A 17,426-nucleotide genomic window follows, 5' to 3' on the forward strand; every position below is an offset into this window, starting at 1 on the left:
GAGGAGCAACAAGTCTGTATAAAACAAATTATATGCTCTACAGAGGTATAAAAAGGAAGCTGCTAACAAGTTTGAGATTGAAGTTTGGCGTAGAGAGTGGTTTGTAGTGGTGAACAGGTAGTGAACAGGTTTCAGTGTGTTGTGGGATGGTTTTGATACATTTGCAAGTGAGGGGGAACAATCACCATTGACATACAGTAATTATATCAACCGAGTCTGCTGTTTAGTAATGCATGCTGTGGTTCATACACTTGTATTTCACTTCCTAAATTGCATTACAATATCACAACATGGGCCCCATATTTATATACATACTGGTACTGCTAAATGTACCACTCATAGAGGCCTTACAGGCATACACACAGACAATTTCATCTGCATTTTCAAAACAGACAGTGGGTAAAGCAGCTGCCCTATAATCAGAGCTCAGAAGACGAACAACCCCACACTCAATTACGCACGTGATAGAAATAGTGGCATGTCACTAGCAAGAATATTATAATGCCAGAACATTATTTCATGTTTTATTCATTTAATATTTTACAAATGTTGACAGCTCAAAGGGTTACAGAACCCTCTTAGTTTCACACCGTCATGTCTTACAGACAAAATCTTCACATGACACGACATGCATGTGTATTTCATAGTAAAACCACTGAACACTACTAACACTGGAGCTCTGCATTTCTCACATTTAAGGAGTGCATCGGTCATGTTTGGTACGTTTTGCCCATTGCTATTTCTTTTCAGAAAGAGAACATCTTTCTAATCGACATCACATTATCAAACTCATGAAACTCTTTACACATAAAAGGATTTCGAAAGCCGTTGAACTGTGAGCTATAAAATGAAATTCAACAAATAAATTAATCCAGAAGCAGTAGGGTGGTAGATAATCTCTAATGAAAAACCATATCTTCAAGGGAAAGCAAATGTCTGATCATGATAGGAGGTGGTTTGTCAATAACTTAACTTTCATACATTTTACTATGTTGGTTGTGACTGACAATTTTACAATCACTCATTTCCATTAGTGTTTGTCACCTCAGGCCTGCAGTTTTGTATAACAGTCCAAACAACTGCATCCAGATTTATTGGAAGAAAACTTTCAGTGGGTATCAAGACTTCAATTCAAAAAAGAAAAAGAAAAAAAAATACTCAATCATATAAAACTCCTCGTGAGTAATGCAACTGAATAGGAGACAATTACCATAGATGCACAACTTTAAAACACAGCCTGCAGTCTTGATGAGAGGTAAGCACAACAGAAGACAAAAAAAGTTGACAGACAGTTTAGTGATATAGGCATATAAAGTGGAATTCATGACTACATGTCGTCATCTATTCAGCTTTGCATGAAGGAGAATGTCATGGGATGAGCTAGAACAGAAAAAGTGTACACAGGCAATGATTAATGCAGACAACCAACCAAAAGCAAAGACAACATGAGCTATGCAGATAATTCTCAAACTCATTTGGGCTATTTTTGGGGAAAAAAGACTGTGTCCTCCATCTAGAGGCACAGACTAGACAGGAAAGACTGCTGATCACATTTGCAAATCAGAATAATTATTCATTAGTAGTGCTTCAATTATGCAAATGTCATCTTCCCGTAACACAGTAAATAAGTCTGCAATTTGGCTGCCGTCATGAGATCTACAGTGTATTTTCAATTTCTTCAAAACAAGAGCCTATTGCAAAGTTAAATGTGGCAATCAATTCATGGTCACAAGATAAATATAACATGAGTGTTCCTGTACATTCTGTCAAAAGATTGGAAGTCCACACAACAGAGTGGGTGTGCTACTTAACAAGATAATATAATCATATTCACAGCATTGACTGTGAAAAGTATAATGGGGAAGTCTGAATACAGACTACTGTCTGTCTGCCACCTGACATCCCTGAAGATACCCAAAAGATTTGTACAATTAAGAGCCCAGGACACATTGTGAATAGGGGTAATAGTTGGCTATTAAAGAAATAGCATCATTCTGTGGGAGTACCGCTTTCTTAAACTTGGATCACATTGATTCTGAGCAATGCGGACACTTACAGTGCAATATATCGGGCATAGATATGCATTTAGCGAAAATATTGGTAAAGCTGTAATGCCTCAACAGGGATACAGCTGCTGTCATTACTGCCACTGTCCACACGTGATTTCCAAATGTATTGAAGAAATGGTGCCTTCTTTGGTTTGACTTTTCCAGGGGTGGGGTGGGTGGAGGAGGAGACAGATGTAAAATGTCCTATCTTAGGGTTCTGCTGCATACATCGCATACTCTTCTAGTACATAAACGTCAACTCCCCTTGAGGTGCACCTCCTCCTGAGGAATCTGGACTGCTTGAGGGAGACTTGTCACCAGCAAAGCAGCCTTCGAGAAGGTTGACGTCTGATTTACGTTTGCCAATCTTTTTGACGTGGACTTGACCGGGCACGGCGCAGAATCCTAGTCGGTCTCGATGTTCGGTAAGACTTCGGTGATGACTCCGGTTCCCAACGTGATGCGGCCGTCTCGTAACGTGAAGCGTTGCCCGACCTCGGACACCATGGGCTTGTTGAGGTGGATAGTTAGCGATGTGTCCTCGCCTGAAGAGTGGGAGAGGAGTGAGAGGGGAAAAGGCATTCTCCATTTAAAGCAGACATTTTTATTAGTTGTTTTTTCTTCAACTTTTGACAACCACAAGCACTACACAACTTCAGATTTAAATGACAAGGGTTTCCATGAGAGACATGGAAAAGTAAAATGCATTGTGTTATCAGCTCTTACAATTGGTCATTCTGATACTTGTCTTTCACAGTTGCCAACACATATAGACTTATGCCTTTCCTGAAGCTATTTGTCACGAAGCAGCAAGTTTTGATCAGACACTAGACCCCTTTTCTTTTTTTTTTCTACTTTTTTCCCCCAATAAAATTGCCATTCAAGAATTAAATTTCTGTTCAAAGAACTAAAGAACTGAGAATGAGCATTAAGCTAAAATGTATGTGCAGCAGAAGCAATTCATTATTACACACCATTATACTCATTATATCATTTTGTGAAATTTACTATGAGGTATCAGATCAGCTTTAACAGGCATTACTTTATGGTCAATTCAAATTTATGGCATAAAAAAGCCAGCGGCTTTCCTTTCGTACTTGACCTTTCTGTACAGGCCAGACCGTAATCAAGGGGGGTGGGGGGGGGGGGGGGGGGCGGCAGTGTGGAGGAAGTTTATCTTCAATGCTGAAGAGGCTGGACTGAATGTTCACCTACCTGGCATGACCATTTCCTTGTCCTCTGGCAGCGTGATCCTTGCAGCAGCATCCCATGTGTAGGAGAACATGATGGGGGTGAAGTTACTTGTAAATGGTTTGTGTCTGCCGCCCTCATCCTTGCTGAGAATATAAACCTGCAGTCATGTCAGAAAAGTGTGTGTGGAAAACCTGTCGTTACTTCAACCTTGACACACAAATGGGAAATCCAATACTTTCAGTGATGCAACTGTCACATGGGAATGATATGAGCATTTTGATCTGAACCATATTTACTTCATCATCGTCTACAAGTGTACCACATATGTGCAGGAATGCATGGAATAATAGATATAATTATGTAGAACTCCCGTTTTCTCATGCTGTGAAATGAGCAAAAATTGCCACATGTCTTCAGAATCAAAATTTAGAATGTAACATCTTACCCGGAACTGTGAAGGGATACATCAGTTGCAGTATAACTGTTTTTCAATGTAGTCAGTAATCAAAATCATTGAACCTCAAGCCACTAGAATTTTCTCATACAAAGTATACTTAAAGGGCAGTTGTCTTACAATCTAGTTTTCCAGTAACAACTTTGGTTGAGTGCCTTACATCTGTGTATAATATTTTGAATCAAAGACAGGGACAAATTGTGGGGCCAATGTTAACTAAGCATTCAACTTATTCTCCTGTAGCCCTTTAGCAACCGAATATTCTGTACATAATGGCCTATTGTTCCCTAGAAGGTACAGCAATATTGCTCTCATTTTGACAACTTTCTAGATTATGCAAAATAGCTCACAACATGTTTACTTTTGTGCATTATAAGTTATATGTATTTGAAAGCCTCTTAAGACTTTATAAAGAGACTTGAGTGTCACAAGTAATTCTGGCATACTTTTGTTGACCTCTGACCTCTTTAAAATTATGTAATCATATATTCTATATGAAAACAATAAAAATGGCAAAGCAAAAAGCTTTAAAAGAGCAGACAGGTGGTTTCAGGCATTAAAACAGGGAGTTTTCAGAAGGTTTAGTTACAAATGGGATAATGCTACACGGTTTGCTATGAACAGCCAGGCTACTAATCTGCCTTACCTGAGCTTTGAAGTGGTTGTTTGCTGACAGGACTCCCGGCTTTGCCATGATCATCCCTCTCCGGATCTCATCTCGTTTGACGTTCCTCACCAGTGCCCCCATCTGGTCCCCAGCTTCGCCCTGGTCCAGCATCTTGTGGAACATTTCCAGACCTGGTGCAAAGCAAGAAACCAGAGATTCCCTAACTCTCACTCTGATAGTCTAGGGGTAATGCATACCAAAGGGGTAATTGCCCATTATGTTTGAATCAAATACCTAAACTCCGCTTTTGACACCTCACCACCTTTTGCTGCCTTAGTGGTGTTGAAAACAGGAAGATTTCTTACTCTTTCTTGGTAATTTACATCAAAACCAGTTAAGGATTTCTGCATTAGCTATGAATGACTTGTGAGACAATGACATTATCAGTTCATCTTTGCAGCAAGACATGTGTGATTAAGACCGATTTCTGTTTTTTCATGGAACAGCACCTTTAAAATCTGCATTATTTTAAGGGGTAATGCACAGAGAAAATTTGTTCTTTGAATGTATAACCACAGAAGAATTACAATCTCAAATTCAAATATCAATCCTCATGAATCGCTCATATCAAAATACGGATTCTTGTGGGTACGGCTTGAGCTCTAAAATATGATTTGGAATCAAGGCAGAATTTACATGACCTTCCGATCAATTCTGCCATTTAGCCACGCGCCAAATGTGTATAAAGAGTTCATACTGTGGGTTGATGCATAGCTGCCACTGATTGACATAGCACAAAGGTTTAGGCCATGCCTCCTTCAAGGAGTTCACATTTAGATCACGTTTTCTGAGTTACTGTGCCTGCAGTCTGATCAATCTAATGCACAATTACAATCATTATTCCAATCTCTATTCCAATAATGATTTTTCTTTCATATGTAAAAAACTGCTCTGCATTAGTCATGGAACCCATTCACAGTGAGTGATAAGGCTGAGCTGAGCCCGGCCTTCCTTTCACTGTAAACGCTCAAAAGGCCAAATGCAGTACCAAAAATGGCCACGCATTTGGCCAAGCTCTGGAGGTAGTCTTGGCCCGGGCTCGGCCTGGCCTTTTCTCACTGTGAACTGAAACTGGGTCAAATGCGGTACCAAACTGCGAGCTCCCAAATAATCGTTTGTTTACAAGCAGAGCGCCACTACGACAAAATATTGAAAGGTTTGAATTAAAGGCCCAGGCTGAGCCCTCCACTGTAAACGCACAGAATTGTGGGGCCAAGTACCTCAATTGAGGCCGCACTCAGCCTGGGCTCAGCCCAGCCCTGCACTGTAAACGAGGTCACAGTCTCATTTCAATGAAATGCTATTATTTTTTTGTCATACATTTAAGGCAAGGTTTTCTCAATCATGCAGAAAAGTATCTTTTTAAAGTCAACAAGTTAGTAGAAGATACCAGCACACCATCTGGATTCTCACCTGTGACTACAGACTTGATCTTGGCATTGTGGCCAACAAACTCCACGTCCTCACCCTTCTTGATGACACCTCGCTCAACACGACCCGACACCACTGTGCCTCGACCTGATGATAGACAATAACAGACATGCACACACCCTCTTGTGTATCATTTTCGGGTAGGTTTTTCTTTTGTATGACATTCAATAAAGAAGAATGAAGAGTATTATTTTTTTTTATTATGATTGTTATGATTGTTATTATTGTTATTGTTATTATTATTATCATCATCATTATTAATACTATTATTTTTATTATCATTATTAATACTATTACTATCATTAACATTCTTCTAAAGCACATAATACCTTTGGCAAGGTCTCTATGTACTTTAGAGGAAAAAAAAGAAAAAAGGAAAAGAATGTTACAAAAACAATAAAATGCTGCATAGATCATAGTCTATCATTATGTAACTTTTTAAACAGATAAGTTTTTCAGGATGTTTTGAACTTTTTAATGGCAATTGCGTGTTCAATATAATTTGGGATGCTGTTCCATAATTCTATGGCAGCATGTCTGAAACTATGTTTACCATCGTAGTTTGTTGAAATGGGGGGGGGGTATCACATATAGATCCTCCCGTGACAACCTAAAACCTCTCCTAGGTTCATATCCTACAGAGAGCTTTGACAGATAAGGAGCAACTTTGTGAGTATATTGTATTCGGCTTATATTTTGTGAGGTTTTAATTTTTGTGAATATTGGGAGTAGGGTGCTATTTGTGAAGTTAAAAACACGTGAAAATATTAACTCTGATCCTGACATGAACATGATATGTACACACTGTAGTCAAAGATCAAAGATCATGAATCTAACCACTCACGAAATTGTTCGGAAGTCTTGATTCACAAAAAATAGACTCACTAAAGAAATGGGCTATACTTTATGATGGCTGACAGAAATTAGTTCAAGCTGTTCTAGTACAAATGTAGGACTAAGCATGAAAAATGTACCCATCAAGAAACAATTTCATATTCAGTTGTTTTAGAGAGGTATCTACAGACATGGGAAGGGACTATTAAAGAATGCAAGGTGCGTACATGGGATACAGTAGTAATTTGAAGCTGTTCAAGATAGCAATTAAGCACACAAAATTTTCTTATTAAGGTACATGTACAATGTTTCGTATCCAGGTGTTTTAGAGAGGTGTCTACAGACATGAAAGGGATTAAGAAGTGCATGCAGGATGCTTACCTGGGATTGAGTAGACTGCTTCAACGGGCATCATGAACGGCTTTTCCAGCTCCCTGGGGGGTAGGGGGATCCAGGAGTCAACTGCCTCCATCAGCTTGACGATGGACTCCTTCCCCAGGGTGGGGTCCTTGTCCTCCAGCACGTTGAGGGCAGAGCCGATGACGATGGGCGTGTTCTCGCCGTCATAGCCGAACTCCCCCAGGACGTCGCGCATCTCGAGCTCCACCAACTCCAGCATCTCCTCGTCGACGACGTCTGCCTTGTTGATGTACACCACGATCTTATCTACTCCAATCTGCACGTTGATGGGAGAAACAGTTTTAAAAGTGTGATGTGTCATTAAAAAAAAGCCATATAAAATCTGAAAAATAATTTGTTCGTTTATGGCAGATATTAATTCACCAGATGCTCAGCTTTTAATTGATATATGATTGTCCTATTTCAATACAAGAAAATTTCCTCTTTTTTTTAATTATAAGTTAGAAAACTGTCAAAATTATCTTGACAAAGTTGGCTGTAAGCATGTTCTTTGTCATTTTATGATTATATGGGTAATGTAATGATACACAAAAAATAGAGTAAACCACAGCAACTACTAATGGGAATTACTCAAACAGATTAATTGATGCTGACTTAAAGGACAAGTTCACCTTCATAAACATAAGGATTGAGAGAATGTAGCAATATTAGTAGAACACATCATTGAAAGTTTGAGGAAAATCGGACAATCCGTTCAAAAGTTATGAATTTTTGAAGTTTTTGTGCAGTAACCGCTGGATGAGAAGACTACTGCAGTGTGTGAATAACTTAGATGTCACATGCGTACAACAATATAAGGAAAATATAAAGAGAATTTCACAAAATTTCATCTTTTGAAGAAAGTACACATTCGTCCGAGTTGTTACCGACAAATGTTATGGGTAATATCATTCCCCCTGCCTTTAGAAAGAGGCAAGTCAAGTGCTCTTTTATTATGCGAAAAAAAGTTGAATATGTTGAATTTTCTTTACATTTTCTTTATACTGTTGTACGCATATGACTCACAAGCTGTAGTAGTCTCCTCATCCAGCGGTTCCAACACAAAAATTTTAAAAATTCATAACTTTTGCATCGATTGTCAAATTTTCCTCAAACTTTCACTGATGTGTTCTACTAATATTGTTGCATTCTCTCAATCTTTATGTTTATGAAGGTGAACTTGTCCTTTAAACATACACTTGTACATTTGACACACTTCAGCTGCAATCAGCAAAACGTAAGTAAAATGATTCACAAGCACCTCAGACAATATTGAACCTTTAGAGACAGAGCCAAGCATCGAGACACAGAGATCTACAGTCTCAGCTTTTTAGTTCCTGCTAAGAGTTCTCATAGTCATGGTGACAAAAATTGTGTTTACCTGTTTTGCAAGAAGCAAGTGTTCCCTTGTCTGCGGCATCTGACCATCCGTGGCTGCCACCACCAGAATAGCGCCCTCCATCTGTGCTGCCCCTGTAATCATATTCTGGATTAAAAAATGTACCGAGGTTGGAGCTTGCATAATTGAGGTAACAATCTTGAAATATTGTCGGATGTGAAATGAAAAAGTGTTCATGTTACATGCTGTGTCATTAAATGACAAAATAACCAGAAACTCCAGAGGTACTTAGTGGTGAGGTTTTTATTACCGAGCTCAAGTCGGCTCTATATCCACCACCGCTAGATGGTGTTAGCAACAACATAATAACATTATAAACAACAAACTGGTGCTGTGTGCAGGTTCAATGACCGTAAGTTTCTCTACCGATGAAAAGAATGTCACACAGATAGCAGGTGAGATTTGTTCTTAGTGACTTGTTTTCAGAAGCATTCTGGAGTGATCCCTTCAGAAACAACATTTTGAGGATAAACAGTAGGGAACACTAGAAATAACTTGTTTGAGTGAAATGACAACAGCACTTTCTGGTTTCACACTCACTGTCTGTCAAAACATCAGATGGCTTGAAATATTCTTGAACATCATCATGCACCTTATAATTAACACAATAATTCAAGTTCTTTCACATCTCAAAATTGAGATCCCTTTTATTTCAAGTTTCAGCTGTTCTGACAAAGATCCGTCAAATACCTTGATATAGTCAGCGTGACCAGGGCAGTCTGTGTGTGCATAATGTCTGCTTTCTGTCTCATACTCAATGTGGGCTGCATTGATTGTGATTCCTCTCTTCTTCTCCTCCGGCGCCTTGTCAATTTCATCGTATTTGTGGAATGCAGACTTTCCCTCTTCGGCAAGCACTGCAGGAATAAAAAGAATGTGTCACTTGCAAGCCGAGTTTATTGTGGAAAACTCTGGTTGGGTGGCAAAATAAACTTACATTGCAAATTACAGAGCATGCATGCAACTGGATCAAAAGATAGCTAGATATATTCACACATACGTGGGACATGAATGAGGGTAAGATCACATGATCTCAAACTGTACGTTAGTGACATGTGCTACATTACTGTGATGAAAAACAAGACTGGATACTGTGAAAGTGTAACTACAGTATAATAAAAAAAAACCACACACACGTAAAAATAAAATTGAAAAAACAAAACAAAACAAAAAACAAAGATAAAACCAAAGAACAGATTTAAACATCTAATCCAGTACTCAACAGCCCAAATATAATTAATATATCACACTCCTTTAGTGTTTGTTACCACGCATTAAATTCAAGAACACAAGTAAATTTCATCTGATGAAAAATGCATCCTTGAGTAGTTTCTACACTGAAACATTCACAAAAAGATGCTTGTCAAATGTTGGACACTCAATTTGCAGATATCATAAACTTGATCTTGCCGAGGCTGCAAAGCTGTACCTTTTGTGATTGCTGCCGTGAGTGTTGTCTTGCCGTGATCGACGTGGCCGATGGTTCCAATGTTCACGTGAGGTTTGCCTCTCTCAAACGCTTTCTTGGCCTCTGCAGCCAGCAGCGGGGCACACGTCCTCATGAGCCGCGCATTGTTCAAGTGAACGTGGCTTTGCTGTATCAGGCAATACGTTGAGAGGTAAAACAAAGAAGAGGTGGAACATAATAATCCAATGATACACAACTTCTTTCAATAAGCTAATTACAATGAAATCTGAACAAATTTTTAACACACTTGACAAGAAAACCAGATACTGTAGCATTTGTCGTATTTTATTAAGCGAGCCTACCACCAAATAAAAAATTTCCAAACCTCTGTCTCAAAATACACATAAAACATCTCATTTCCTGGACTTTATCTATTCATTTTTACTATTATTTGTTTTGGCAAATGTCCTTCAATGCATGTTAAAATAACTCTTCAAATCTACTCCTTTAAATTTACTTCTTGGCACCAACTCTTTGAATCTACATCTTGACTTACCTTGAGGGCAGCAGATTTGAGGGCCTGGGCAAGAAGGTTGCGCATACCTATTAATAAAAACAGATTGAAGGAGACTAATTTAAGCAAGCCTGCTAGTAGCCTAGTACTATGTACAAAACAGCTCATGAGGGTGCTCCAAATGACTTTCAATTGAATCGGTCTTGACCATTCTTACAAAAGTCTTCTTTAATGCTTGTGGGTTTTTTCTACATTGCAACTGCACAAAAAGTTACACATGCATCTCAAAAGATTAAAATATATATGTACATTACTGCACGAAAATGTTGCAGCAGCATAGTAGGTCCCAGAAAATCAATACGGCCATGTCTTGATACAATTCTTGATTCCAACTGAACATGCTGAACAGAATGAGTCATGACAAGTGTTTGCTGATTCTACTACCACAGCTACACTGTTGTAGTGGACTTTGTATTTCAATGAGTATGTATGCTCTATAAATCTGTGCTGTGGGCTAGAACCTAATGACAAGTTTTCATAAAGACCCTAGCAAGCTTTTTTCACGTGTTTTCGAAAGCAGCAGAGGAAATAAGGTGCAACGGCAAGTCTGGCACACCAACTTTTTGAGTCAATACTTTTTGAGATATCAATATCCCAACACTTTACTTGCCAAATGTGCGTGCATCAGTGCAAGCACCCTTGTGTCAAGCGAACAAGGGTAGGGTAGTGTGGATAGTAGAGCGGTATGGCAAAATGGGGGGGGGGGGGAGGGAGACATATGGAACTCTTTTTAATTTTTTTATCTTCTTCTCTCATCTTTAATTTGAGGGATACGAAAATGAACTTGACTTGTGTACCGCGGTACTTGTTTTCAGGATCAGGGGTAGACTCAACAATCCATATGTCTGGAGGAGTTTTATAACATTTTTTTATTTTCATGGTTCTCCTCTGGAGACAGACAGAAGCCTGTGAATATACACTGCTGTGGGGGGATAAATACCACTGTCTCTATGTACAATTACATGTACCTCATCCATCTCAATTACATCTAATTCACAGTCCTAGATTGGCAAATTTAAGCTTAAATAGTGAAATTGATATCTCATAAATACAATGCGCTCACCAGCTTCTTGAATAATAAAAGATTTGGGTGGAATTTTCATGGAAAAAGACACAGCCCTACCAGCTCATCAACAGGCTAATTACAAGCTAACACATGGTGATAACCAAAGGCTACTCTTTTCTGATCACTTAACTGATCATTGGCGAATCGGTTTCTGTGCTAGAGCTTCCCCCCTACAGTATCATACATCACAGCCCGAGGGAATTCCATGAAGGCAGACATAGTCTGCATGGAACACACCTTATCCCTGACGATAAATACGGACTGCTCTTTCAGTCTAGATCAGGAGGAATGGGAACATGGGATGGGCTTAGCTGAAGACCTTTAGACTAAATTGAAGTGGTCTAGAGCTAGACCTCCCACTAGGTGGTCTAGCTATAGGTCATATAGGGTATTGACCAAAAAATCACTCTGTACCTGATCGTCGGGGAAATGTTCCACAGAGACTACGTCTGGCTTCACAGAATCCCCTCCTATACAGACCAAAGGCTCACCTCCTTGCTCCTGTGGGGCTGCTCTGCCCGTTTCCGCACACGAACCAAACATTACCATAACCCCAATTTCATACAGTTTTTTTTTCTTTCAAACAAGTTTGACAGGACACATTATGCAGCAATATTTGGGGTAACATTCCCACATTGTGCAATCGAAATATTCACAGTAACTAGGTTAGATCACAGAAAATTGTATCCACACTGGAAATATCACAACATTGCTGTTTGCTAGCTGTAAGTCACCATTTAATGCCCCAGTCACATCGACATCCCGGACCACCCCGGACCAGTCCACCCCGGATCTGATCCGGGGAGAGATCCGTGTTGACGCCAGGAGGCCAACACTGCAACTTTTGGAGGTCAAAAACATCCGGCGTCATCCGGGGACTGCCGTGTTGGCAGAGCAATCCGGGGTGATCCATGTGGCTGCCGTGCAGCTGCCGTGTTGATACGTGTAGCTGCCGTGTTGATCCGTGTAGATGCCGTGTTTGTCCGTGTAGACGCCGCGCTCTTCCGGCCTTATCCGTGTAGCTGCCGTGTTGATACCGACCGTGTGTACAGTCATACCAAAATCCCGGATCTCCCCGGACATCCCCGGATCTACCCGGATCACCGTGTAAATCCTTGAGCATCCGTGTTTATATGTGACTGGGGCATAATACGTACGTACATAAACCATGCTCTAATTGGTCAAAGGGACCACTCCCATTGCACGTACTATGGTACATCGCACGTGATGAGCTAACAGATTCATACGTTGCTCAGCAGTTACGATTGTATCCACGGGCTGGTATTTGTGTGTTTTTCCATGAAAATTTCACTCATATATTGGATATTTCCAACATCTGGTGAGCTTATTGTTATGAGATGTTGATTAAGTTCAAATTTGCCGATCTAGGACTATGAATTAGACAAAATTGAGAAGGGTCAGGTACATAACATTGTACCTCACCCAATTCTCCATCTATAGGGACAGTGGTAAAGAGTCCCCCACCCACCCCACAGGAACATGTATGATATGCTATCTGTCTACAGAGGAGAGCCGTAAATTGTCGAAAAATGAAAAAAAAATGAAATCCTCCGGACGTACATATTTTTCTGTCTCCGGGATAAGGAGATCTTGGATTTTTTTGATCCGAGTTAGAAGAGCCACAAATTTGCAAAATTAGACACCTGGGACAAACACTAGACTAGACTGTTAGCACCATGGTCATGTTTGTTAGTCAGCGAAGTGAGTCTCCCCCCTCCCCCCACCCCCCACCCCTAGAAATGTACCGTGTAGGTTGATAGCCCATGCCATGCGAAGAAGCAGCATCACAAAGGAGCAATTCGTCTGAACAAGTAATGAAATATCAGTAATTACTCGAGCAAGTGCAAAAGTCTGTGGCCTGTTTTGTCCAGACAGGGTGATTACAGGCAAACGACATCTTCCACCTCTTTGTCCGAAGCCCTAGTAGAAGGGTCTATCATCAGCAGCAGCAGCACTTGGTTGGGACATTCTTCACTCTCACCGCCTTCTTGCCCAATGTGTACTTTTTCACAAAATCTAACATCACCTGGTTGACTAGACAGAAAAATCTGTCTGTCCGGAGATGTCTTTTATCATTTTTTGACTTTATCGGCTCTCCTCTACATCATTAAGAGCCATAAAATTATTGAATTGCCTGCCGGGATCGGTAGTAACCACTGCACTGCCGATCCAACTCTATTCCAAGGTAAGGAGCTGCTCTACCCATTCTCAGAACATATGCAGCCTCCTTTGGGATCTGCCACCATGTAGGAGGATCCAGGTTGTTTTTACTTGCACCGAGCACTACATAGTATACATACAACCATTGTAACATAAGTACTCAATACTCACATTTTAATTTTTTATTGTACAATTTGTATGATAGTGAGACCGTTGTATATACAGGTATGGCAGTACCAGACAGCATGGTAATTCTGGATGTGCACATTTTTGTGTACTAATAACATTCAATACACGTGGGACTTCATAGACTAGCCTCACAGAGCATTGTATGTAGTACCAAATTGCAAAAAATTTGACATAAAAATTTTAAAATGCTGATTCACATTTCACCTCAGATTTAGAAGAAAATTTAGATTTATCACAAGGTTTTATCCCATGCACTGTTTGAAATGTTCAAGACACAAGTTAGACATTTTACTGTAAAATACGAAATTTGACTTTTTGAGCCTAATAAGTCACATACGTGTTGACTTTTTTTGATTTTTTTGGTTTCTTTTTTTTTTTTCATCCACTCGGTAAGAATGTGTACGGTGAATCATGGGTATGAATTGTGATTCTGGTGCAAGGACAAGGTGGGAAAGATGTCGATTATTCCATTGCGAAAACTGTGTCCGGAATTATAATGCGATTTTACACAGTGCAAAAAAAAAAAAAAAAACTTTATGGAGAGGGGTATACATTGTCATTGTATTTGAATTCTATTTTCCAAAATTGGGGGGCATTATCGTGAAATAGACCACCACTCCATTCACCGCCATTCATTTCGTTACAGCCGGTGACTGCTTTCAACCTCCATGTAGACTTTGCACATAGTGAAGCCGCACATGCAGAACAAGAGCACAACCGATACGGCGATATCACGATTTACAGTTGTAGCCAATTGGGGTGAATAATTGTCATAATTTTGCCGAATTCGTAATTTTCAGGACTTTTTATCTGGTGCTATTTTTAGCGGAAATGTCATCCTCATCCTCCGAGTATGGAATTCACAGCTACGACAAAAAAAAAAAAAAAAAAAAGCGTCCAGTGTTTTTTATGATACACTCTCTCGAGCAATGGCACTCCTCCTGTAGTGTGAGTCCTACTCCTACTAGTATGGTAGGTGTTCAACACACCGACCGGGTCCATATCAACCGACCGCGCACTATAATGGCATTGCGCGTACAGAAAGAAAATGTACGCATGGGACTACGCGCAACGGTGTTCGATTCTTCACTGGGCTACGCTACCGAGTAAAATGAGGCGAAAACAAATAAGTATTCCCTCTAAAGTAGCGAAATTTAGCAAAATCGAATAAGATTTATCGTGTATCTACATATAACTAGGCCTACCTTTGCTGACTCGTTGTTAGATGTAGAGTATCCTTCCGTAATAAATTTGACCGCAAAATTGTCATTATGCCACCCTCTCAAACTCCGCCGCTTGTACGATCGTACACACACGTTACACGTACACATGACATAATTATTTTGTCGCCCGCTACGACCGTACGAGTTGAAGCAGAAACGAGAAATGAATGTGAAAAAACAAACCGACTCATCTAATTTATTTCAATTACGATGAAAAGTTTCCTAAGGAAAATTAATTCAAATTCATCAAACAGTCCTTCAGAAGTAATATCGAAGGATTCAAAATATATTCAAATATTATTGGGGAAAAATGACGGCTAGAAAAAAAACAGCGGCCTGTCGAAAAAACGCATTTAAGTGCCCTTTATACGGATTGTCAGGGTGGTCGGTTGAAATGAACAGGGCAACTGAGTGCAGAAAATATGACACCCCACGCGTTCGAAGCCGCCATCTAGAGCGCGTACCTCAGATCGCATTTTCAGTGCGCGCTTGTGAATCCGGAGTATTTTCTCCACACGTGAGTAAAATTTCAGGCAAATTGTGAGATTTTTCACATTTCTATTGATAGAAAAACGTTTCGTTAGGTGGCCGGTATCATGAATACCTAACCCCGTCGCGGGGCGCTGTAACACCCTTTACGGTACGTATTTGTCCGTATGGCATATGTATATGGGGTCGCTGCTGCGGTTAATGAATACCCAACAATTTACTAGCTAACCTAGTCCTACTGACACTGTATATCCGGCTGTGACACACAGGGACAGCTCGAGTTCATCCCAGTAATTTATAGCTTTGTATAAGAGCTGCTACAAGGGATTACTGCATCTAGGTATCAAGGCAGCCCTCGAGATCGAGCGAGATTTCTCTTTATACTTGATCTAGTAATCTAAAGGGTTTTAGCCCAATGCCCAGCCACCGCACCGCTCGCTCGACCATCGCGATCGCGTCGCCTACCACAGGCCTATCATATCAAGGCACGCGGTTGCGCCGTACCTACCGGCCCAGAATATTCGGCCATGGCATGTGCGGATATGCGCACGTAAAAGGCATAAATTCAACTCGAGTTGCCCCATAATCTACAGCTTGAATATGAATTTATGATAATATCAAATAACCTAGAATAAACTTCTCCTTAAATTCATTTTCCTAAAGAGTCATACTTCACACAGATTGCTTCATACTAAGCCTGAATAATGCAAATAAACGAGAGTCCTGACTTACTTGAGTGATTACTGCACGTCTTCAGGGTGAAAATCGCAGCCATGTTCCGCACACATGTAACACATGGATTATGTAACATCATCATCGGATCAAGAGCACAGACAATATTTTTATTTTTATGCATAGTATTAAAAGAACCCGTCAAATTTACTAAAAACTTTTTAATTCATATTGTATTTTTACAACTCTAATGTTGTCACAAAATACTCAGATATCAAAATTAAGAAATAATCCCTCGTCGAAAACGACTTTTCTCTTCAAATCGGCAATACTTGGTATTGTTCTCAGCTAGCTCCCAGTCAAAGAGATTTTCTCCTCCCCACCAGTCACTGGGGAAAATCTCTTTGCTCCCAGTAGGCCTACAGGGAGGTGAGTGGAAACCATGGAGCTGTATTTATATAATACAGCTCTATCGTCGGCAGCCAGTCTTGTGAGGCGCTGGCCTGTAAGATCAGTTGAAAGTGATCGCCCGGAAATCTATGATGAGCTCATGCAGGTGACTTTTGATTTTGATTTTTTTTTCACGCTTACGAGTACACGTTAATGTATTTGAAAGGGTGGTATTTCCGTTTTGTTTTGTCTCTTGCTTGTTGTTTGATCCCTTTCTGTACCTACAACAGAAAAATAAAAATGAGAGTCGACATCCGCTCTCCAATTGCTAAACTTTTGATACAAAGTAGGCCTACATATTTTTATTGTATAATGTACAAATTCAAAATTAAACATAGGTCTTAAATTTTCTGTAGGGGCACTTTTTTCATAAATGGTGGATTTTGATATATTATATCGAAATCCACCATTCGTCGCAGATATGAATCACTGGGGCCACATTATACAATGTTTCCAAGCAAAAATGATATTCTTCTGCGATCAACTTATGAAAATGGCAGCATTTTGTAGGTCCTGAATAATACAAAGGGTTTTTTTTTAATGATTTTCTTATAATGATTGCAATATGATGTCTCTTTAATATAATAATTCATAGATCACTTTATAATTCTGTAACAGTCATAATTTTCGTGGAAAATTAACTGGACATCATGACTGAGACTCATCTATAACTATGATTACCCGGCCATTGCTAACATAAAGGAGAATGAAACCCAGATTGTAGATTGAGGGAATGCAGCAAAGTAGA

The 17,426-nt window shown here is 39.8% G+C and overlaps 1 protein-coding gene across 1 annotated transcript; it reads right to left on the reverse strand.

The window, feature by feature from the left end:
- Positions 1–569: 569 nt before the first annotated feature.
- Positions 570–16,343, reverse strand: LOC139742894 (elongation factor Tu, mitochondrial-like). The gene is made up of 10 exons (XM_071653402.1): positions 16,289–16,343; positions 10,391–10,437; positions 9,856–10,021; positions 9,117–9,283; positions 8,409–8,513; positions 7,010–7,304; positions 5,777–5,881; positions 4,343–4,494; positions 3,264–3,399; positions 570–2,593 (listed from the first exon to the last, which is right to left on the reverse strand). Exons 1-10 carry the CDS (start codon positions 16,329–16,331, stop codon positions 2,454–2,456), a joined length of 1,356 nt encoding a protein of 451 aa, XP_071509503.1. The 5' UTR covers positions 16,332–16,343; the 3' UTR covers positions 570–2,453.
- Between the last annotated feature and the right edge of the window lie 1,083 nt (positions 16,344–17,426).

Source organism: Diadema antillarum, unplaced genomic scaffold, assembly GCF_040938485.1.
Source record: "Diadema antillarum isolate AM-2024a unplaced genomic scaffold, OU_Dant_1.0 seq00001034_RagTag, whole genome shotgun sequence".
NCBI classification, from domain to species: Eukaryota; Metazoa; Echinodermata; class Echinoidea; order Diadematoida; family Diadematidae; genus Diadema; species Diadema antillarum.